At 41.7% G+C, this 19734-nt stretch overlaps 1 protein-coding gene across 2 annotated transcripts in view; it reads right to left on the reverse strand.

The window, feature by feature from the left end:
- Positions 1–232: 232 nt before the first annotated feature.
- Positions 233–19734, reverse strand: part of LOC147451812 (denosine deaminases acting on tRNA) — a 205332-nt gene continuing 185830 nt past the window's right edge. The window contains exon 8 of one of the 2 annotated variants that reach the window (XM_086517674.1): positions 233–680. In XM_086517674.1, the coding sequence (XP_086373800.1) occupies positions 497–680 (184 nt within the window). In that variant the 3' untranslated portion in view covers positions 233–496. The remainder of the gene's footprint in view (positions 681–19734) is intronic. The other variant, XR_015188832.1, reaches the window with a different exon arrangement.

Genomic DNA, 19734 nt, shown 5'->3' on the forward strand with positions numbered 1-19734 from the left:
TTCTTTTGTAGTTTATGACGATAATTGGCTACTACTTTTGACAATTGAATATGTGAGTAGTCTTCAAGATGTTCTGAAAATGTAATGAAACTGGATAAATGTTGCAATAAAAGGGCCCTCTCTTGACTAGAGAATTTGGAATGCTCTTGAGTCCAAGTTCACGTTTCATTGCAAAAGAGTGTGTGTGATCTTCAAGATGTTATTTCAAAGATAAGAAACACCATACTATCAGTGGCTCTAGACAAGGAGTACATCTTTGGTTAACCCATTAAAACTCTTTAAGTTTGCACTCCACAAATGGTTGTCATTAGAAAAAGTTTCGACTCAAATTTTGGCATTGTAAGAAATGCCATGTCAATGTAGAGAGAGATAATGGAAAATTCTCATTTTTCATACAATTTTTGAAAAATCCAATTATCTCCTTAATTACAAGATATGTTTATAAAAATCCAAACAGTAATCTAGTAATGATAGCACTTCAGATCTGGGATGACAGCTAGGAACTCAATGTCGAATGTCTCAATCTTGAAAAGTAAGCTCTACTCTCTGAAATGGCTTTTCCTCCCCATTCCCTCCTGTGCGATGTTGCATGCGAATCTTGAATATTCTTTCCTCCATTGCCCTCACCTTCTCCTTTAGGCATTTTTGAATAGTCATGTCTCAGTTGAGGCTTATAAATTCTTCACAAAGTAATTATACAAAGAATCAGAGAGAGGTATATCATATGCACATAGAGATCTCACAAAATTATGAGCCCCTCTACAAGAAAAACAAGCAAAACACCATTTCGAAAGCTTTGAAGGAAAACTTTAGATCATAGACCATGGAAAATGTGGACCTCTGAGTGGACAACAAAATGTATCCTAGACATCCCATCACAAACTCCACTCCGCCCTTCAAGGATATAACCTCTTTGGTGAACTATGAGGGAGATGACCACAATGGCTACACTAACAATTAGCCACACAAAATGATGTTTTGCAATGTGAGAGAGAGAGAGAGAGAGAGAGAGAGAGACATTGCATCCAGTGAGAAGGTACACTTACAACAAAAATTTGTGCAATGTGCTTGACAAGTTGAAGGCAACAAGGACACCATCAAGGAGTTTATGTAACATCTCAAGAGAAAAGAAAACAAAACTAGGGTCTTGACAAAGAGAAAGAAGACTACAGGATATTGAGGATTTGAAGGTTGGCTCGGGAGAAATTAAGAAAAGAGTGCAAGCCATTGTTAGGCCTTAGCTAACATCAGAGTCTACATACACCAGAAATGTAATATTTTTATTCTTTTTTTAGAAATCTGGACGTCTATAGTTTTAAGCATTTTTAATTAATTGAATTTTGGATTTCTACCCTGTAGATAATAAGCATGATTTTGGAAAATGGTCAAAAGGGAGATTTGAGGGTATGGGCATGTGTAAAGCTTTAGATGTTTCCTATCCAACCTCTATTGTTTGTGTCGATTGGACTCCATTTACTTGATGAATCCACAAGATTTTCTTGAGGGTTGTAGATAGCATTTGCTGTCTGACATGCAATTGAGTGTGTTTTTCGAGAGACTAACAACGTCTCGTAGCATCCATGCACTAGTCGAGTCGTCTTAGTCCCACAATATGACATTTATGTTCGTGGTTCTTTCTGTCACTACAATAAGATAGCCAGGCTTGGCAAATAAGGAGCCCCTCGTTTTGGCGCCGTTGTCAGGGGCGAGGTGACCTAAACTAGGGAAATACCTTGGTGCTCATTAGCATTGTTCGAAACTTCCTTTAGGCTAGCCTAGAGTACAAAAGCAAACTTTTAGAAACCGCATGATTGAGGTGTGTCTACTTCGGTTGTATAGAGGTATCTTGGGAGTAGTCATACTCGCCAAGGACCTTCAAGCCTAGATTAGGTTGATTTTGAAAGGATGATATCTTGGACTATGTCAAAGTCTGAGGATTGACGCTCTATCAAAAATAAAAACAAAGAAAAAACTGGTGATGGTGGACACTTTCCACTATGTGAGAGTTTGAGCATTGACGCTTTGTCAAAAATAAAAACAAAGAAAACTAGTGCTGGTGGACACTTTCCACTAAGTAGGGTAAGTAGACATTGAGGAAGGTTTCCAATCTATCTCACCCTTTGAATTGTCATCAGTGAATTGTTTGCAAAAATTTTAAATTTCCAGGTACGAGACTCAAGGTAAGTTTAAGGCATTTGCCGGCCATCATTAATCTTCGAAAGGTTGTAGCAACATGTTGATAAGCCAAAAATCAACTTTCAAGAAAAAATTCAAAGTTTGGCAAAAAATGGTCTTATTATCTTCCCAATGATAGATGCATGTAAATGTGAGTTTTGTTGGCCAAAAGTACTTGTAATAGGCTATATAAAACTTGAATGCCCTCAAAATTTTAAAACAATGCAAATTTTGGTATGTAGATAAGAAGTTCTTTCTTTTTGAGGCCTGAAATTGAACTTTTTTCAATTACACATCTTTTTTGGGTGATACTATAACACTTTGGTGAAGGCTCAAGAAATTATAATTACACATATTTTCAATTGCACATCTTCTTTGGGTGATATTATAATACTTTGGTGAAGGCTCAAGAGATTATAATTCCATTAGGGACAAAATTGGGCCAAAACACCCTTCACTCTGAATGGACAGACAATTGGCGCTAAGAACACTTAAAATTGAACATAGATTTTAAGATTCCTTGACAGATCTTAAAATATTTTGTTACAATTTTGGAAAGTGAAAAAGTGGAAAAATTTTACAAAACTGGACACCTAGATAATAAGTGCGTTTATTATCTTGAGGCCTGAAAAAGAAAAACTTTAACCATTTTTCAACTCCACATGCATCAACATAGTGTAATAAAACTCTAATTCAAGTTTTAGCATTTGAAATTGTAAGTTGCCAAATATTCCTAGAAATTACTGAAACCAAACTACAGATACAAAATTTGGCCTAGAACCTCCAAAATTGAACCAAACTCCATGAAATTTGATTTGTGATTTGTTAAGGTGTGAATATGCAATACAAACCAAAAAAGTTGAAAAAGTCCTCATTTTGACCCAAGAGATAATAAGCATGCTTAGTATCTCTTACCCCAAAACTCAACTTTTGGATATTTTTTCAAAGGGGATTGGGTCTAGAGTAGTAATAGAGTGCTTGGGAGAAATTTTAAGTAGTTTGGACAACTTTTGACTTGCATGACCATTAGATTTGCATATGTAACTTCAGGACACAAAAACTATTGGGAGATTGTTGTCCAAAAAATTGTGAAACCTCATTCAAGGCTTATTGAACACATGCTTGTCTAGTGTGGATCAACAAAAGTGAAAAATGATGAATTTTTTATTTAATAGATAATAAACACGCTTATTATCTCCTGATAGCCAAAGAGCTCATTTTTGAATTTTTTTGGTTCACAAGGTTGGTAGACACCTCATAAAAATAGCCTAGCAAAATTGAAGTCATTTGGACACTCTTTGCTACTCAAGATTGAGTTTTCTGGACTTGAAGGTTGCAGATTGGTCCTTTGGTTACTTTGGAAGGATTAAAGCTAAATTTTTTGACCAAGAGTCCTTGCTGATCAAAAGATTAACTTCATTACCTTTGATTGTACATGAGTGATCAAGATCTAGTGGTCAAGATCTAGCTTGAGCATTAGCCAAATTGGATTTAAGACGACTAAAACGGGTTGGTATTGGTACTAATGCCAGGTATTTACTTCCAATGAGTATTTTGAGTCTTTATGTACCTTAGGTCAGGCCCTGTCATAACAAATCAAGGCTATAATAGAGAGACTGAGAGTAGAGCATATACTGAGGAATTCATGAACCAAGGGGAGATTTTAGAGACTATAGTTGAGGAAGTGGCTGAAACATTACTCTGACTCAAGTTTCAAGATGTATTCATTTTTGACTCAATCAGGGATTGGGACCTCTCAGGTTCAAACACAATTAGGGATTGGGACCTCTCTGAGGTTCAAACACATTTTGACCTTCTACAAAACCAACAAACACGGGGCTCAAATTTATGTAGATCCCAACAAAGTGTATGTGGTGATGAGTGCGCGTGTGCGTGTACGGAGTGTGTGCAAGAGAGGGGAAGAAGAGAAATGGGGAAGGGGGAGATACACAGGCAGCCACTGTGTGCGTTAGTGGAGAAGAAAGAGAGGTCAACCCTTCCTCTTTCTCTCCCTATATTGAATAGGGAAAATCAAGTGTACAAAGGTGGTTTCCCATGGCCACCTGGCCTACACCCCAACAACCTCCCACTTGAAGGTCATGGTGGCCAATAGTGGCATTAGTATAGTTAGTCTATACAAAATTGATGAACCATTGCCGAGGCTTCATCCTACACCCATAAGTTCTATACAATGTATAAATCGCTCCAAGGCTAGGCTCTTTGTGAGAGCATCTGCAGGGTTGTCATCAATGTGAACCTTGACAAGCTCGATACGCTTGCCAGCCAATGCATCTCGTATGACATGGTATCTGACCTCTATGTGTTTCGACTTTGAGTGAAACACTGGATTCTTTGCCAAAGCAATGGCACTCTGACTATCACAATGTAGTACTGGAACCTCGTGAATGCCCAAATCTCCCACTAGACGAGCCAACCATATGGCTTCCTTGCTGGCGTCAGACGCAGCAACATATTCTGCCTCAGTGGTAGATGAAGACGTGCAATCTTGGAGACACAATCTCCAAGAGATAGCTGCTCCAGCAAACATGAACACATAGCCCGATGTGGATCTTCTACGATCCACGCAACCCGCATAATCCGCATCCGTGTAACCTACAATAGATGCATCACTGTTTCCGAAGTGTAAACACTTGCTAGCTATACCTTTCAAATATCTAAGGATTTTCTTCACTGCTTCCCAATGCTTCTTGCCAGGGTTTGCCATGTACCTACTAACCACTCCCACTGCATGTGCAATGTCTGGTCTTGTGGCTACCATAGCGTATGGTACTTTCACCATTTCCTCTTTCTCAGCCACTGTCTTGGGAGAGTCTTCCGTGCTAAGTTTGGAGTATGCTTGCATTGGGGTACTCAAGGACTTCCCCCCCTGCATACTAAAACATTGCAAGACTTTGTGAATGTACTTTTCTTGAGATAATTCAAGAATTCCACGTTGTCTGTCTCTCTTGATGTGCATACCAAGAAAGTGATTGGCATCTCCCAAATCCTTCATGGAAAACTGAGTGCTTAGCATCTTTTTCAACTGATTGATTTCATCAATTGATTTGCCTGCGATAAGCATATCATCTACATACAAGATCAAGATGATTAAAGAACCATCGTTCAATCTTTTTGTGTATAAGCAGTGATCCTCTTGACTTCTAATGTAACCCTGAGACTGCATGAATTTGTCGAATTTTTGATACCATTGCCTTGAACCTTGCTTGAGGCCATAGAGTGCCTTTTTAAGTCTACAAACCAATTCTGTCCTCATTGGTTTTTGGGTTTCACATACGAAGCCCTCTGGTTGTTTCATGTAGACGTCTTCATCTAGATCCCCGTGAAGAAATACTGTGTTCACATCCATTTGGACAAGTTCCATGTCCTGGATAGCAACCAAGCCAAGCACGGTGCGAAGTGTAGTCATCTTGACTACTGGAGAGAAAATCTCATCAAAATCCACACCTTTTTGCTGCTTGAAACCCTCGGCAACTAGACGAGCCTTGTATCTAGGCTCGGGATCTTCCGCTGTATACTTCTTTTTGTATACCCACTTGCAAGGTAAAGCATTTTTTACTTTTGGTAATTCAACCAAATCCCATGTTTCATTAGCCACAATCGAATTGTATTCTGATTGCATAGCCTGCTCCCACTTAACGCTATCCTCCATTTGTATAGCTTCTTTGTAGCAGGTTGGCTCTCCACTGTCAGTGACCAAAATGTGGTGTATACCCGGCTCAAACCGCTCGGGCGCACGTGATACTCTCTCAGAGCGTCTTAGTGCCTGACTGTTGGACTCTGCTCTCTCTGGAGCAATAGTAATATCTTGCCCTTGAGGAGTAGGTGCAACACTACTGAACTGAGTTGGTTCGGATGCTACATCCTCAAAACGAACACGTCTGTACTCAACATCTTTGATGGGCTTCTTGTGCATTTTTGATTCATTGAAAATCACATGTGAGCTACGAATGACTTTGTTTGATTCTGGGTGCCAGAGACGATATCCCATCTCTCCGTTTGCACCATAGCCAATAAAGATGCATTTGTGTGATCTGGGATCTAACTTCCGACGAAGTTCTTTGGGCACATGTGCATATGCCTCACATCCAAATATACGTAGATGCTCATAGCTTGGCCTTTTGCCATTCCATAATTCCTCTGGAATTTTGAAATTCAAAGGAGAACTAGGTGACCTGTTGATGATGTGCACTGCTGTCAGAACAGCTTCCCCCTAAAACTCTGGAGTAAGCTTCGCCATAGACATCATAGAGACAACTCGCTCTTGAATCGTACGATTCATTCTTTCAGCTATCCCATTTTGTGCAGGTGTGTATGGAGCAGTAAACTGCCTTCGAATGCCTCTTCTATTGCAAAAATCCTTGAACTCTGTGGAGACGTATTCTCCACCATTGTCCGTGCGAAAAGCTTTGAGCTTTGTTCCTGATTGGTTCTCAACCATGGCGAGGAATTTTTGGAATGTCGAAAAAACTTCTTCCTTACGCTTAAGGAGATACACCCACACCTTTCTGGTAGAATCATCTATGAACGTGAGAAAGTAGTTTGCCACCCCTAGAGTTTTATGTGGCATTGGACCACACAAATCACTGTGTACCAAGTCTAGAGGTTCGCCTAGTTTCTTATTTAATGGCGAAGATGTCAATCTAGTCTGTTTGCCATATAGACAATGCTCACACAATGGAAAGTCCGTGTAATCTAACACAGGTAAGTAGCCAAAACGCTGAAGTGTTTTCATTCCCTTTTGGCTAATATGCCCTAGCCGGCTATGCCACAACTGAGGAGACGGCAGCTCGGCAACATAGATAGAGTGTTCGTCGACACTCGAAACAAACAAAGAGTACAGGGATCCGTTTTTGTTGCCTTTCATCATGATAAGGTTGTTCTTGCGGATCATCCAAGAACGATTACCAAAAAGTGTAGTGTAGCCAAGATCATCCAATTGCCCTATAGAAAGCAATATTTTCGTAAGCTTGGGCACATGTCTGACATTCTGTAGCACAAAAGTAGTGCCATTATGCATCTGAAGTTTCACGTCACCAATGCCAATAATGTCAAGCTCATACGAATCACCAAGCTTGACTATTCCATGCATGGATGCATAAGAGGAAAACCACTCTCTATGCGGTGTGACATGAAAACTTGCACCAGAATCAAGGATCCAATTCTGTGCATAACCCTCATCCTGTGCAACCAAAGCATCTGGGGTGAGATCTGAAGTGAAAATGAGAACATATGAGGCATCTGTTGTCACCTCGTCATGAATCTCTGTGGGCATAATGAGCATCACTGGAGGAGGAGCATCCTCTACTGCAGTGGTAGACTTGACAATGTTGAGCTCCTCAATTTTTACTGTACTTTTGCCTTTGCCAGAATTATCCTTTTGCATGTTTTTATGATCTCTTAGGAAACTACGACAATCCTTTTTGTAATGACCCTTCTTGTGGCAATAGTAACACTCGACATTTTTGGCATTGCGGTCTCTACTTTGGTTCCTGTGTCTGCTAGGACTACGAGGATTGCGCTCTCTACTTTTGCTTTTGTATTTGTTCTTGTCACGGCCTCTTGGCTTTGTTGAACTGCCAGCCATATATGCATCTCCATGACTAGTATTATCGAGAGATTTACGACGAATCTTTTCAGTGAGCAACGCATCTGTGACAGCATTGAATTCTAACTTGCCATTCGGAGCCGAATTGCTAATGGCTGTGCAAAAGATATCCCATGAACTGGGTAGAGAGCATAATAAGAAGATAGACTTGAGTTTATCGTCAAACTCCTTAAAGCCCTAAGATGTCAGCTGACTGAACAAGGAGTTGAACTCATTTAAATGACTGGAAACTGTGCTACCTTCTTTCATGTTGAGCTTCATAAGCTTTTTCATAAGAAAAACTTTGTTTGATGCACTTTTGCTCTCCCATGCTGAACATAAGCTATCCCAAAGTTCCTTGGTTGTTTTCTTCCCGATGATAGTGAAGAAGACTGACTCGGCTAGATGTAGACGTATCGTAGCCATGGCTTTTGCATCCAAAAGCTCCCATTGAGCTTGTGTATAATCATCATCCTCTGCACGCTCTTTCAACGGTTTTGAGAGTCCTTTGTTTATCAAAACATCTTTCATGCGCTCTTTCCACATGGTGAAGTTGCTGCCATCGAACTTCCGAATGAAATACTCCTCCTTTTCTGAAGAAGACGCCATCGCTGACAAGAGGGTTTGAGAGGTGCCAAAACTATGGCGAGAAGCTGTAGAAATTTGGACAGAGTAACCTTTGTATCAGCAGTAAAATCTCAACCGAAATAGACTCAAAAAATGCCAACTATGGAAGGCACGACTCGCGGGAAGTAAATCCGGCAGAGTCTCCTTTGTATGAGGAGTCAAAACTCAACTCAAAATGCATATAAATGTGCCAACTGCACTAACTGGGCATCTGCTGCACAAAACCACTGCTATGTGAGTGCCAGCTCGGCGTCAAAAGCGTAAATAACCGTCCAGATACATGTCCTATGGCGAGGGTATCGTAAAGGGGAACTCTAGCTACCTGTATCACCGAAGGTGTCTCAACATTCGAGCACACCCCAGCTCAAAGAGAACCTCACGCTATCGACCCTCCAAAAGGCTAATGCAAACACAAATGGACTAGCCACAGTCTCAGAAAGGGCTCTTCCGGTCCGAGTCTCAAAAACGGCCGAGAAAAACTGCCAAAATAGCCAAAAATGGCTCCACACGTAGTACAGTGGACAGTGTCCGCAACTCAACGTACATAAGTAAAACCGCGCTCAAACAGGCGCCAAGAACTGCTGTATGCAGTGAAAGTGATCCCTGCGGGGATATCTGCTCTCAAAAGAGCTCAGTAGCACTAAGTGTGCTCACAACAAAATGCATCTGTCAACGCATGTGTCCGCAGAGAATCTACTGTCAAAATGACTGCCAAATCGCCAAAGCGCTGTGTTTGGTAACCTGGAGAATCTGTGAGTGAATGGGCTGAAAAACCCCCCTGTAGCCTGTAACCTGCGTGTCGGTGTCGCTATGTGTTGATTTCTGCCGCCGGGCAGAAATATGCTAGTCGAATAGCCGCCAAAGGTGTCGTATCCGTAAACTGTGTCGTAGAAGGCGATCGGTGCGCTCGGTTCCGATGCCGGGTGTCACTCCTCTATGATAGAGGTACCTCACCCGCGCATGTCGCAAGCACGGTCGTCGATCGCGAGAACACGCTCGTGTGGGGAAGCGCCCGGTGTGGGTCGGATGTCGGAAATCCGCTACAAGGAGTATCGAGCCGGTGCGCATGAGCGGTGTCGATGTCGATGTCGCCTTCCGTCGCCGGACGGAAGTGGCTAGCTGAATAGCCGTAAAACGCCAATGCTCGAGCGTTCAATACCGAGTTGGATCGGACAGAAGGTTTGTTGAAGTCGTGTCGACACCTTCCACAAGATGTAGTGCTTTGGGCGGAATGAAGTCCTCCTCTTTGATGAAATTGTAAGATAGCGTGGTGTCAAGCTCGACTACTGTGGGAACAAGGTTTTAATTTGAATGGTAGTTTCAAATTAAAATATGCAATTCGATCAATAGCTTGACAGGTTGGCCTCGAGTTGAGGATTCAATCTGAGTTCGAGAATTGCTGCCAATGAAAGGCGGATTGCAGTTGTTGGGTCGATTGGGCAGTGGAATTGAGCAGCCGAGATGACGAGGGAGTAGGTGCAGCGCTGGCCAGCAATTGAGTGCCGAGGATGGGGCCCGGGCTCTGAGTGGTGGGCTACGGTGTTCACAGCTGTGATGGTAGGCTGGTAGCCGAGAACGGGCAGGCTGAAGGTGTTCGAACTTTGCAGCTGTGATGGTTGATGTCGACAAGGGTGATGACAAGGCAATGCAGGCTATAGAGGGCAGCGGGGCTATGGCGGATTTGATTGTGGCCGATGCGTGATGGGGTTGAAGGTAATGACGAGCTGTTTGCAGTGTTGATGTGGAATTCTGGTCGGCAGGAGCGGAATGGGCTAAATGGCAGGAGCGGCAGCAGATTGAGGCTCTCAGTGAGCTTTTTGATACTGCACAACTCGGTACTGCCCGGTTCTACTCCTGCTCACAATTGCTTGCCCTGAAGGGCTCGCAGTGCGACCCGATTCCAAGCTTTGCAATCCCTCAATGCTCACGCCCTGCCTTTGTTTGCCGTGCTCACGAGCTCCTCAGTTTCTTGATTTTGCTCCAAAAGACTACACACACTATAGAATGCTTCCTTCCAGACTGTAGCTCAATTGCTCTCCGGTCTACCTCCTTGCAGACTCTCCTATGTTCCCAGACCTTATATAACTTAGAGACTCAACTGTGTATGCTAGATCCGGGCTGCTCACCCCACATTTCGAAGCAATGCTTCCTTCCACCTTCCACTCCTGCAAGCTTGCTCTGCCGTCTTGACCTGATCTACACAGTCTTAAACTTCTCCTTTCTTGCAAGATTAGCAGACTTCCTCGACTTCATAGAAATCTTCCCTCTGTTTCTCCTGATTCACAGGGCTCGATTTTCACAGAATGCTCATTTTCCCCCAATCATGGCCAATGATTGCTGTGTGCAAGCCTTTATTCGTGCGCCGAGCCTTCGAGCTCCAAGACCTCTTGCCGATCCGCCTCCGATGCGCTCCGATCCGGCTCCCACCTTGCTAGATCTTCCACCGCCGAGCTCAAGTACGAGTTTCGACCTCCGCCATAGCCGGCGAGCTCCGTTGCTTTCGAGTCAATCGTCGGAGAGAGGTTGCACGTGTGGTTCGTCGCCGCAGCTCTGATACCAATTGATGAGTGCGTGTGTGCATGTACGGAGTGTGTGCAAGAGAGGGGAAGAAGAGAAATGGGGAAGGGGGAGATACACAGGCAGCCACTGTGTGGGTTAATGGAGAAGAAAGAGAGGTCAACCCTTCCTCTTTCTCTCCCTATATTGAATAGGGAAAATCAAGTGTACAAGGGTGGTTTCCCACGGCCACCTGGCCTACACCCCAACATGTGGTGAGGGAAGACGGCCACACACTTGAACTTGAAGAGGAGGCCACAGCTAACAAACAAGACACCTTCTATATGGATACAAACAAAGTGTAATATCTGAAAATTGGGGATCCCGATATTGTGGACCGTTGGGGTTTGGAAGCCGATACATTGATTCCAAACATGACCACTAAGGAGGGACCATCGGTGTTAGAATTAGAAGGGTATGACCAGATAGATGTCAGACCTTTGAAATGCATACCTATCAATATCCCACGACTCGGAGTTTACTATTGGGAAGACAATAATGTCACATATTTAATATGGACACTTCATGATAAACCGGAGCAGTGGACACCCTTGAAAATCATGTATATTTTCAAGATCAAGGAGCAAGGCCTGGAGGACCTTCCCGTACATCTCTTTAGGGATTGTTATAACAAAATCTTTATTATGGTGACTTTGAAGGAGGTTGAACACATGAAGTACCGGAGCTACTCGATCCGAGAAATTATCATGAATATGAGATGTGAAACAAAAAGAAATCTGGACCAACCGAGAGATCGTTTGGTAGTATGGCCAACCAAAGGGGTAGTGCAGCCCGAGGCAAACACCTCAATGATGAGAATTGGGAAGAAATGTGGAAACTACCACTAACCATAGAAGAGCGGGTGACACCAAGACAAGAAGAGGTCCACACAAGTCACACTTCCCAAGCAACTGGTTTGAAGGCTTAGTTGGAGAAACACTAGCTAGAGTGGGTGATGAACACAATTGTAGAGTCATACCAATTGACTTTTAAAAATGGGTCAAAAAATACAATGGATCTGGGGATCCATATGACCATCTAGAAAGCTTCAGGTAGGTACTAAGAGCAAAATGGACAACATACTTTCATACTCATTTCGAAGGGGTTGGAATGACTTTGGAAGACAAGGCTTCAACTTGGTTTTAGACCATACCTCTTGGATCCATCGTGGATCTACCAACATTGGCTATAAGATTTTTTTCTTCTTGTTCAAAAATGGGAATCAAGCACAATATGGTAGCACAAATCTATAGCTTTATACAAAAGCAAGGAGAGACTATAAGAGACTGCATTAGTGTATAAATGCCCGGAGTTGGAAATTCCAACCAAGGAAGGCTTATTAAAAAACGTAGTGAAAATCAAATCATGCCAAGTAGCTCCTTAAACAGTGAACCCACAATTTCGGTCAGGTAGTTACCAAGGCACATGCCAAGAAGGATAAGAAAAGCAATGTGAGTGAGATTGAAGGAAGCAAGAAATCTTCAAAAGACTCCAAGAAAGAGAGACGCCGATGTTATGGCCTTAGAAGACAACAACAATGAAGGGAAGTTGAAGAGAAAGCCCAAAAAATGGTTGAGAAAATAGCTCAGCCAATGTCATCAAAATTCAAGGAATTGAAAACAAGATCAAGAGGATATGTGTTGGTAAATAAAATGTATGAACCCATCAATGCAGCCTTGGAAGCATTCCAAGCAAGATTGAAAGCGGGCCAAACACTGAAAATGAAATGGAAAAACTACCCAACACCTAACATGGAAGCCAAAAAACTCAAATCTTCTAAATACTTGGTACAAACCACACAATGAATGCTGGAAACATAGAAGCCAAAGTTGAAAATCATTGGAAATCCAACGAGAAACGAAACAAAACAAGAACCAAAAGAAATCAGAGACATTAAAGAATGAAGGGATTCTGTAGTTAAAACTGAGAAACTTGAACTAATAGTTCTAGACAGTGAGGAGGGGCTAGCAGGAATCCCCTTAGTGGAGGAAAATTGGCCAAATCGTCTATAGGAATGAGTTAGAGAGGTGAATGATGGAAGCCTAACCCTGAAATTAGCTCCAATGAAAGAAGTTTCGCTGGAACAAAACACCAATGGTGCTAGATGGGCAATCTTTGTATGGAGATTGGGGTCTAGAGTGATCAAGCCTACAATCCCAAACACTCAAGACATTACCCTCATACTTGGGTGAAAACAAAGATAAATCACTGGCTTGCACGACCACAAAGCTCAATTGAGCAAAGCAGGCTTTGGATGTGGAGAACTTGCAATCTATCATGTCAACACATATTCAATGTATCATCACATGGGGTGAGTTGTTGAAGATAAAACCACATCTATGCAAAGATCTGCATGGCACCTTAGAGAAAATGGGCAAAGAAAACTTTTGAAGAGTTGCATAAAGAAGAATCTCAAGGTAAAATTGTCAAATCTGTACCTATGAACAAGGTAGGAGATTACTGTGAAAGAAAACGAGGGGAACACAATTCTTCCAGTATAGTATAACGATGTAACGGCCATGGCTATTCTAGACAGTGAGGCAGGTATTGCCATTGCAACAAAAGCAGTCTGAGAAGCTTGGGGAAGACCTACAATTAGATTGACAGGGATGAAACTGCAATTGGTAGATGGGCACATTGAAAAGCCCATGGATTACTAGAAAATGTGATAGTCAGATCTTGCAGAATTGACTACCAACACCCTTTTGCCATTGTAGATTTTGGAAAAAAATTGAACTATGAAATCATCTTCGAACGACCTTTTATGAGACCAATACGATTGATCAAAGACTGGGAAAACGATTATCTCTACTTGAAATAGGTTGGATCAATTACATGGGTAAACCTAAAAGACCATTCATATAAGGATGTCCTGACGACACCCATCAAAGAGCTAGATCAAGAGACTTTGTCCCAAACTAAACTTCCATCCTGGTTGAACAAAGACACACTAATTTGGATGTGTGGAGCTTCAGAGAGTGGTAGTTTACAAAGAGAGGATTGTGTCTTGGGTTGAGACATGAATGACACTGATATATACCAAAAAAATTTCCAGAACATTTGTTCAAGCCATTTGAGTGGACTCAGATTCTGGGCACTATGGACATATGTGTCAACAAGTCCACACCCACATTATTTTGCAACAAAGAGGTCTATGCCATTGAACAACCCCATCTTCTTGTCCTTAATGGTGTTTCGTCTTAAGTCACATGGCTTTTGGATGCACTTGTCACTTGATGCTCTATGAGGATGGCTTGGAGAAATAGGAGTCTTTAGATTGAAATTTGGAATAAATAGTAAAATTTTCCCAAACCACTATTACAATGCCACTGATGAGCTAGCAGAGGAAGCACTCACAACTAAGGAATCTAACTATGAAAAAGCGCACGTGAGAGCAAAACTATTGCTATAGGGAAGGGAAGAATTTTTTTTGAATATTCAAATGGGCATCGAAAATACCAACATAAATACCATAAGAAACAAGAGGATAAATTGAAAAGAAATCAGAATGTTCCAATAGGGGACAAAACTCAATTTTTTATGATGGTAGATGCAGAAGATTGTATCAAGGATAAGATCACTGACATATACCCCATCTGAGAACAAGGAAAAAACATGAAGCAACAACCCAAAACAAACAGAAACCAAGAAAAATTAATGAAATTAAACAAAAGAAATCTTCAATGACAAAAACGGAGCGGAGATCTAAGTATAGGGAGTTGAAGAGAAACCTAAAGGAGGTATGGACCTCTAAAATGGAGTCTGCTAGGACAAGCTAGGGGCTATCAGTGTTCCATCACGTTACAAAAAATATACCCTATAAGATCAACGGATCATAGTAGAACAACCAATGAGACAGCCTAAGGAACCTAGGAAATTTGATGAGGGCCCAGAGAACACCAAGAGTATTGACTTGGTAGAGCCACGAGAAGAACCAAAACTAGCATACATAGCTACAGACTTGGCTCGAGAAGAGAAATAAATCCTCATTAAAATTCTGAAAGAGTATAGGATGTCTTTGCATGGTCGTACAAAGACCTTAAGGGAGTAAATTTTGACATTTTTCAATACACTATTCCTATGAGAGATGATGCCAAGCCAAGTAGATAGAGACCCTATACGTACAATGAGACATTTTCCAAAAAGATAAAGGAAGAGATAGAGAAACCCAAGGAAGATGAGTTTATCTATAAAATAGATCACACCGACCGGGTGTCACCCATTGTGGTGGTACCAAATAAAGATGGGAAACTTAGAAAGTGTGTGAATCTCAAGAATGTGAACGCTGGTACCATATGATATAACTATCCTCTTGCCATCATCGATCACATTTTAGAGCGGGTAGCTGCTGATAAAGAAGCTTACAATTTCTTTGATGGATTCTCTGGTTGCAGTCAGCTAGCCATTGATCCAAAAGATAAGCAAATGGATTTTGCATAGAATGGGAAATATTTGCTTATAGAGTCATGCCTTTTGGGTTGACCAATGCACTAACAACATTCCAAAGGCTAATGAGCCATGTATTCAGAGACTATCTCAGAAAGTTCCTGGAAGTTTACATGGATTATCTTTATGTGCATTCAACAAAAAGAGAAGACCATTTTGAACACCTCAACTGTGTCTTTGATAAATGCCGTCTATATAGGATTTGTTTAAAAATCCTGAGAAATGTGTATTCATGGTTAGACAAGGCAAGATTCTTGGACACATAGTCTTGAAAAATGGCATTGCATCTGATATGCAAAAGGTGGTAGTAATTACCAAGATTTGTCCACTGCATGTAGCAGTTTTTTGGCACCTGTTTGTGCGCGATTTCTCATGTACATTGATTTGTGGTTACTGCCTATCATACTTCGTGTGGAACCATCTTTTGGCGAATTTGATAGTTTTCTCGGTCGTTTCTGAGACTCGCTCAGAAGAGCCCTTTCTGGGACTGTGGCTACTCTTGAATCTACTTAGTCTTTGGAGGGTCATTTGCGTGAGGTTTTCTTGAGCTAGGGTGTTCTCGAATGTTGAGACACTTTCGATAAAACAGATTGTTGGAGTATCCCTCTTTTGATATCCTCGCCATAGGCCATGTATCTAGATGGACACTTCTGCTTTGACACCAAGTTGGCGGTCACATGACAATTTGTTATGTCAGTCTTATGCCCAATGATTGCTTTTTTCAGTTTATGCGTTGATATTATACTGTCGGGTTTGAGATTTTGCTCCCCGTACAGAGGAGACTCTGCCAGATTTTTCCCGCAAGTAGACCATATGCGTTCTTGATGCATTTTAGTGCTTACAACCAGTGATTCTGCTACACTTTGTTTTGAGTTTCCACTCTTGTTTTAAGAGAAACTCTACCGAAATTCTCATCAATTTTTGCCATAAATCTTTGGTGATTGTCTTTTGCGTTATGGCTACTAGTAGTGCTTTAGAAAGGGAAGACTACTACATAAAGAAGTTCGATGACACAAATTTTACGACTTGGAAGCAACGTATGCTTGATGTCTTGGTCAAGAAGGGCATGGCAGCGCCATTGAAAGAGCGTAGAGAGAATGCTTACACTGATGATCAGTGGTAGCTGGATGTCCGTGCTATAGCCACGATTAGATTACATATGGGCGATACCATATTCTTCACGATTATTGACAAGACTAAAACACGCGATCTTTGGGAATCTCTATGTGCAGCTTGGGATGGAAAGAGTACTTCTAACAAAGTCTTGTTGATGAAGAAACTTATAGGTTTGAATATAAAGGAAGGTAGCAACGTTAGTGCACACTTGAATGAGTTCAATAGCACATTTTCTGAGTTGACATCAAAAGGACTGGATTTTAATGATGAAATGAAGGCCATTTTCTTGGTATGCTCTTTGCCTTCTTCTTGGGATACAATCAATACTGCGATTAGTAACTCCGCACCATGCGGTAAACTGAAGTTCAATGATGTTACTAGTACACTGCTCACTGAAGATATTAGACATCAATCTCTCGATAGTGGTGGGTATGGAGGTGCATATATGGCAAGTCCATAATTGCCATAGGCAAAGAGGTGGACGTAGTTGCAGTTGTGGTCGTTCACAGGATCATAAGGATCGCCACAATCGTAGCAAGAGTCGAGGCCATGATTTGAGAAATGTAGAATGCTATCATTGCAGTAAGAAAGACCATTTAAAGAAAGATTTCCGTGTTTTGTAGTGCGATAAGGGCAAATCTATTGTGAAGTCCGACATTCCAAAAAGCAGTGTAAGGATAGAGAAGATCAATGTGGTTGAATCTTCACCTCCAGAGGTTGTTTTTGACGTGCAACAGCTATTAGATGTGCTTTGTTTCACTTTCAATTTGAGTCCAGATGCATTATTGGCTCTTGATGAGTATTATGTGCAAAATTGGATCATTGATTCAGGTGTTTGCTTCCATGTTACTCCCCATAGGGAATGATTCTCCATATATACTACCATGCATGGTTCAGTCAAGGTTGAAGATTCCTATCAACTTGATATATGCGATATGGGAGATGTCAAGTTATGCATGAATAATGACATTGAAATTGTGCTTCGTGGAGTCACACGTTCCTAAACTAACTAAGAGTTTGGTGTCAGTTGGTCAGCTTGATGCTCTAGGCTATACTACTGTTTTTGAAAATGGTTCTTGGATAGTGCATAAGGCAAATTTGGTTGTCATAAAAGGTCATAAATCTGGTTCATTGTACTCTTTATAAATCTCTTCAGTCAAAGAGAGTTCTATCTATGTAGCCAAGCATCCTTCTATTGAGTTGTGGCATAGTTGACCAGGCCATATGAGCCAGAAAGGAATGGAAATCCTCCAATGTTTGGACTACTTACCTGTGTTAAATTGTTCTTATTTCAATTTAAGTGAGCATTGCGTCTATGGCAAGCAAACTAAGCAAACTTCCTTGCCATTACATCGCGAGTTGGGAAACCCTCTAGACTTGGTTCATAGCGATATATGTGGGCCTATGTCACACAAATCTCTAGGGGATATTTCCTAACATTCATAGATGACTCTACTAGAAAGCTGTGTACCTCTTGAAGGGGAAAGAGGAAGTGTTTGCCACATTCTAGAAATTCTTAGCCATGGTTGAGAACCAACATGGTAGAAAGATAAAAGCTTTTCGAACTGACAATGGTGGAGAGTATGTCTCCACAGAGTTCAAGAATTTAAGTAGTAAACGAGGGATTCAATGATAGTTTACTACGCCGTACACACCTACTCAGAATGGCATTGTTGAGCGTATGAATTGCACGATTCAAGAAAGAGTCAAAGCCATGTTATCTATGGCGAGTTTACCTCCTGAGTTTTGGGGAGAGGTTGTTATGACACTTGTACACATCGTAAATAGATTGCCTAGTACTCCGCTGAATTGCAAGATTCGTAGGATGTGGACTAGCAAGAAGCCAACTTACGATAGATTATGTGTGTTTGGGTGTGAAGCATTCTCACACATTCCCAAAGAACTTCGCAAGAATTTAGATCCCAAGTCACACAAGTGCATTACCCGTGCGGGGATATCTGCTCTCAAAAGAGCTCAATGGCACCGTGTGTGCTCAAGAACGTATGTATCTGTCAACGCATAACCGTTTGCAAAGAAATTGCTATAAAAAATGCATGAAGGACACTGTACCTATGCATATCTGGAAACCTGTAAAACTCCACTTGTAATGTCAATGTAGAACGCTATGCTTCGATGGAAAAGCAATCTACGGTCAGATCTCCAACGTTAACACGACCTATAATGTCGATGGCGAATCTATGTCTCTGAGCAATGTGCTCAAAAAATCGCCTCTCTTGAGAGACTGCTAGCACAAAGAGTAGCTTCTCTTTGTGTCCCACTAATCGAGCAAAAGTCTGACTCGTGGTGGGAATCATGGATTCAAGCGAAATCCATATGTGTATGTATCAAGAAACCACGAAAGGCATACATCCAAACTCTGTCTATGTCTGAGAATGATGTCGATGCCGCAAAATTCGATGTTAGAGATGTCACAGAAGGGTCGATGCCAAAAACAAAGATCGAGTAGAACCAATGCCAAAAAATCTACAATACCTAAGATGAGTCAATGTCGAAGCCGGATGTGCAACATACTCTATGTGTGTCGATGTCGGAGCTGGAAAAGTCGGACTCGATGTCGAAAAGTCCAGAGCTGGAGATGGGGATGCCAATGTCGAAGAAGCCCACACACATAGTCTGTGTGATAATGTCTTTTCTCTCTCTCTCTCTCTCTCTCTGTGTCACAGTGTAGCGCTCCAGGCCAACGATGCTTCCTTTTTGTTGCGCTATCTGCTAAGAACTATTATCGTTAGAAAAATTAACGCTCTTGCTTCTTTACTGTAGCGCTTTTTGTTTCAAGCTGCCAGCATTCTCAAAATTAAAATACTACTGAGTTTCTTCACAATACTGCAGCAACCATTTTCTTCAAGAGCTCCAAGAAACTCCTTTCCTGCAGAGAGCCCAGCTCCTCACAGAACCTGTGAAAAATCACTTGATCGTACACAAGCCGTCATCGGGACCTGGGAGAGCTGCCGTTCTCTGATATCACTTGTGAAGAGCGGATGCATGCGTGTGCGGGTGCAAGAGTGCAAGTGCAGGAGAGTGTAAGCTAGATGTGGGTGGAGCTCTAGCGGTTAATACACCATTGCTCCTTATTGCTTTTGTATTAAAAGAATAAGGTTGAATTTAGATGGACGGCGCCGCCTGGCGCTGGGCAAGTATGGCCTGCACCCTTACAAAGAAAGTGGCGGTAACAATCATCTAACAAGAAA

Source organism: Adiantum capillus-veneris, chromosome 8, assembly GCF_014529385.1.
Source record: "Adiantum capillus-veneris isolate H3 chromosome 8, ASM1452938v2, whole genome shotgun sequence".
In the NCBI taxonomy this organism is placed as follows: domain Eukaryota; kingdom Viridiplantae; phylum Streptophyta; class Polypodiopsida; order Polypodiales; family Pteridaceae; genus Adiantum; species Adiantum capillus-veneris.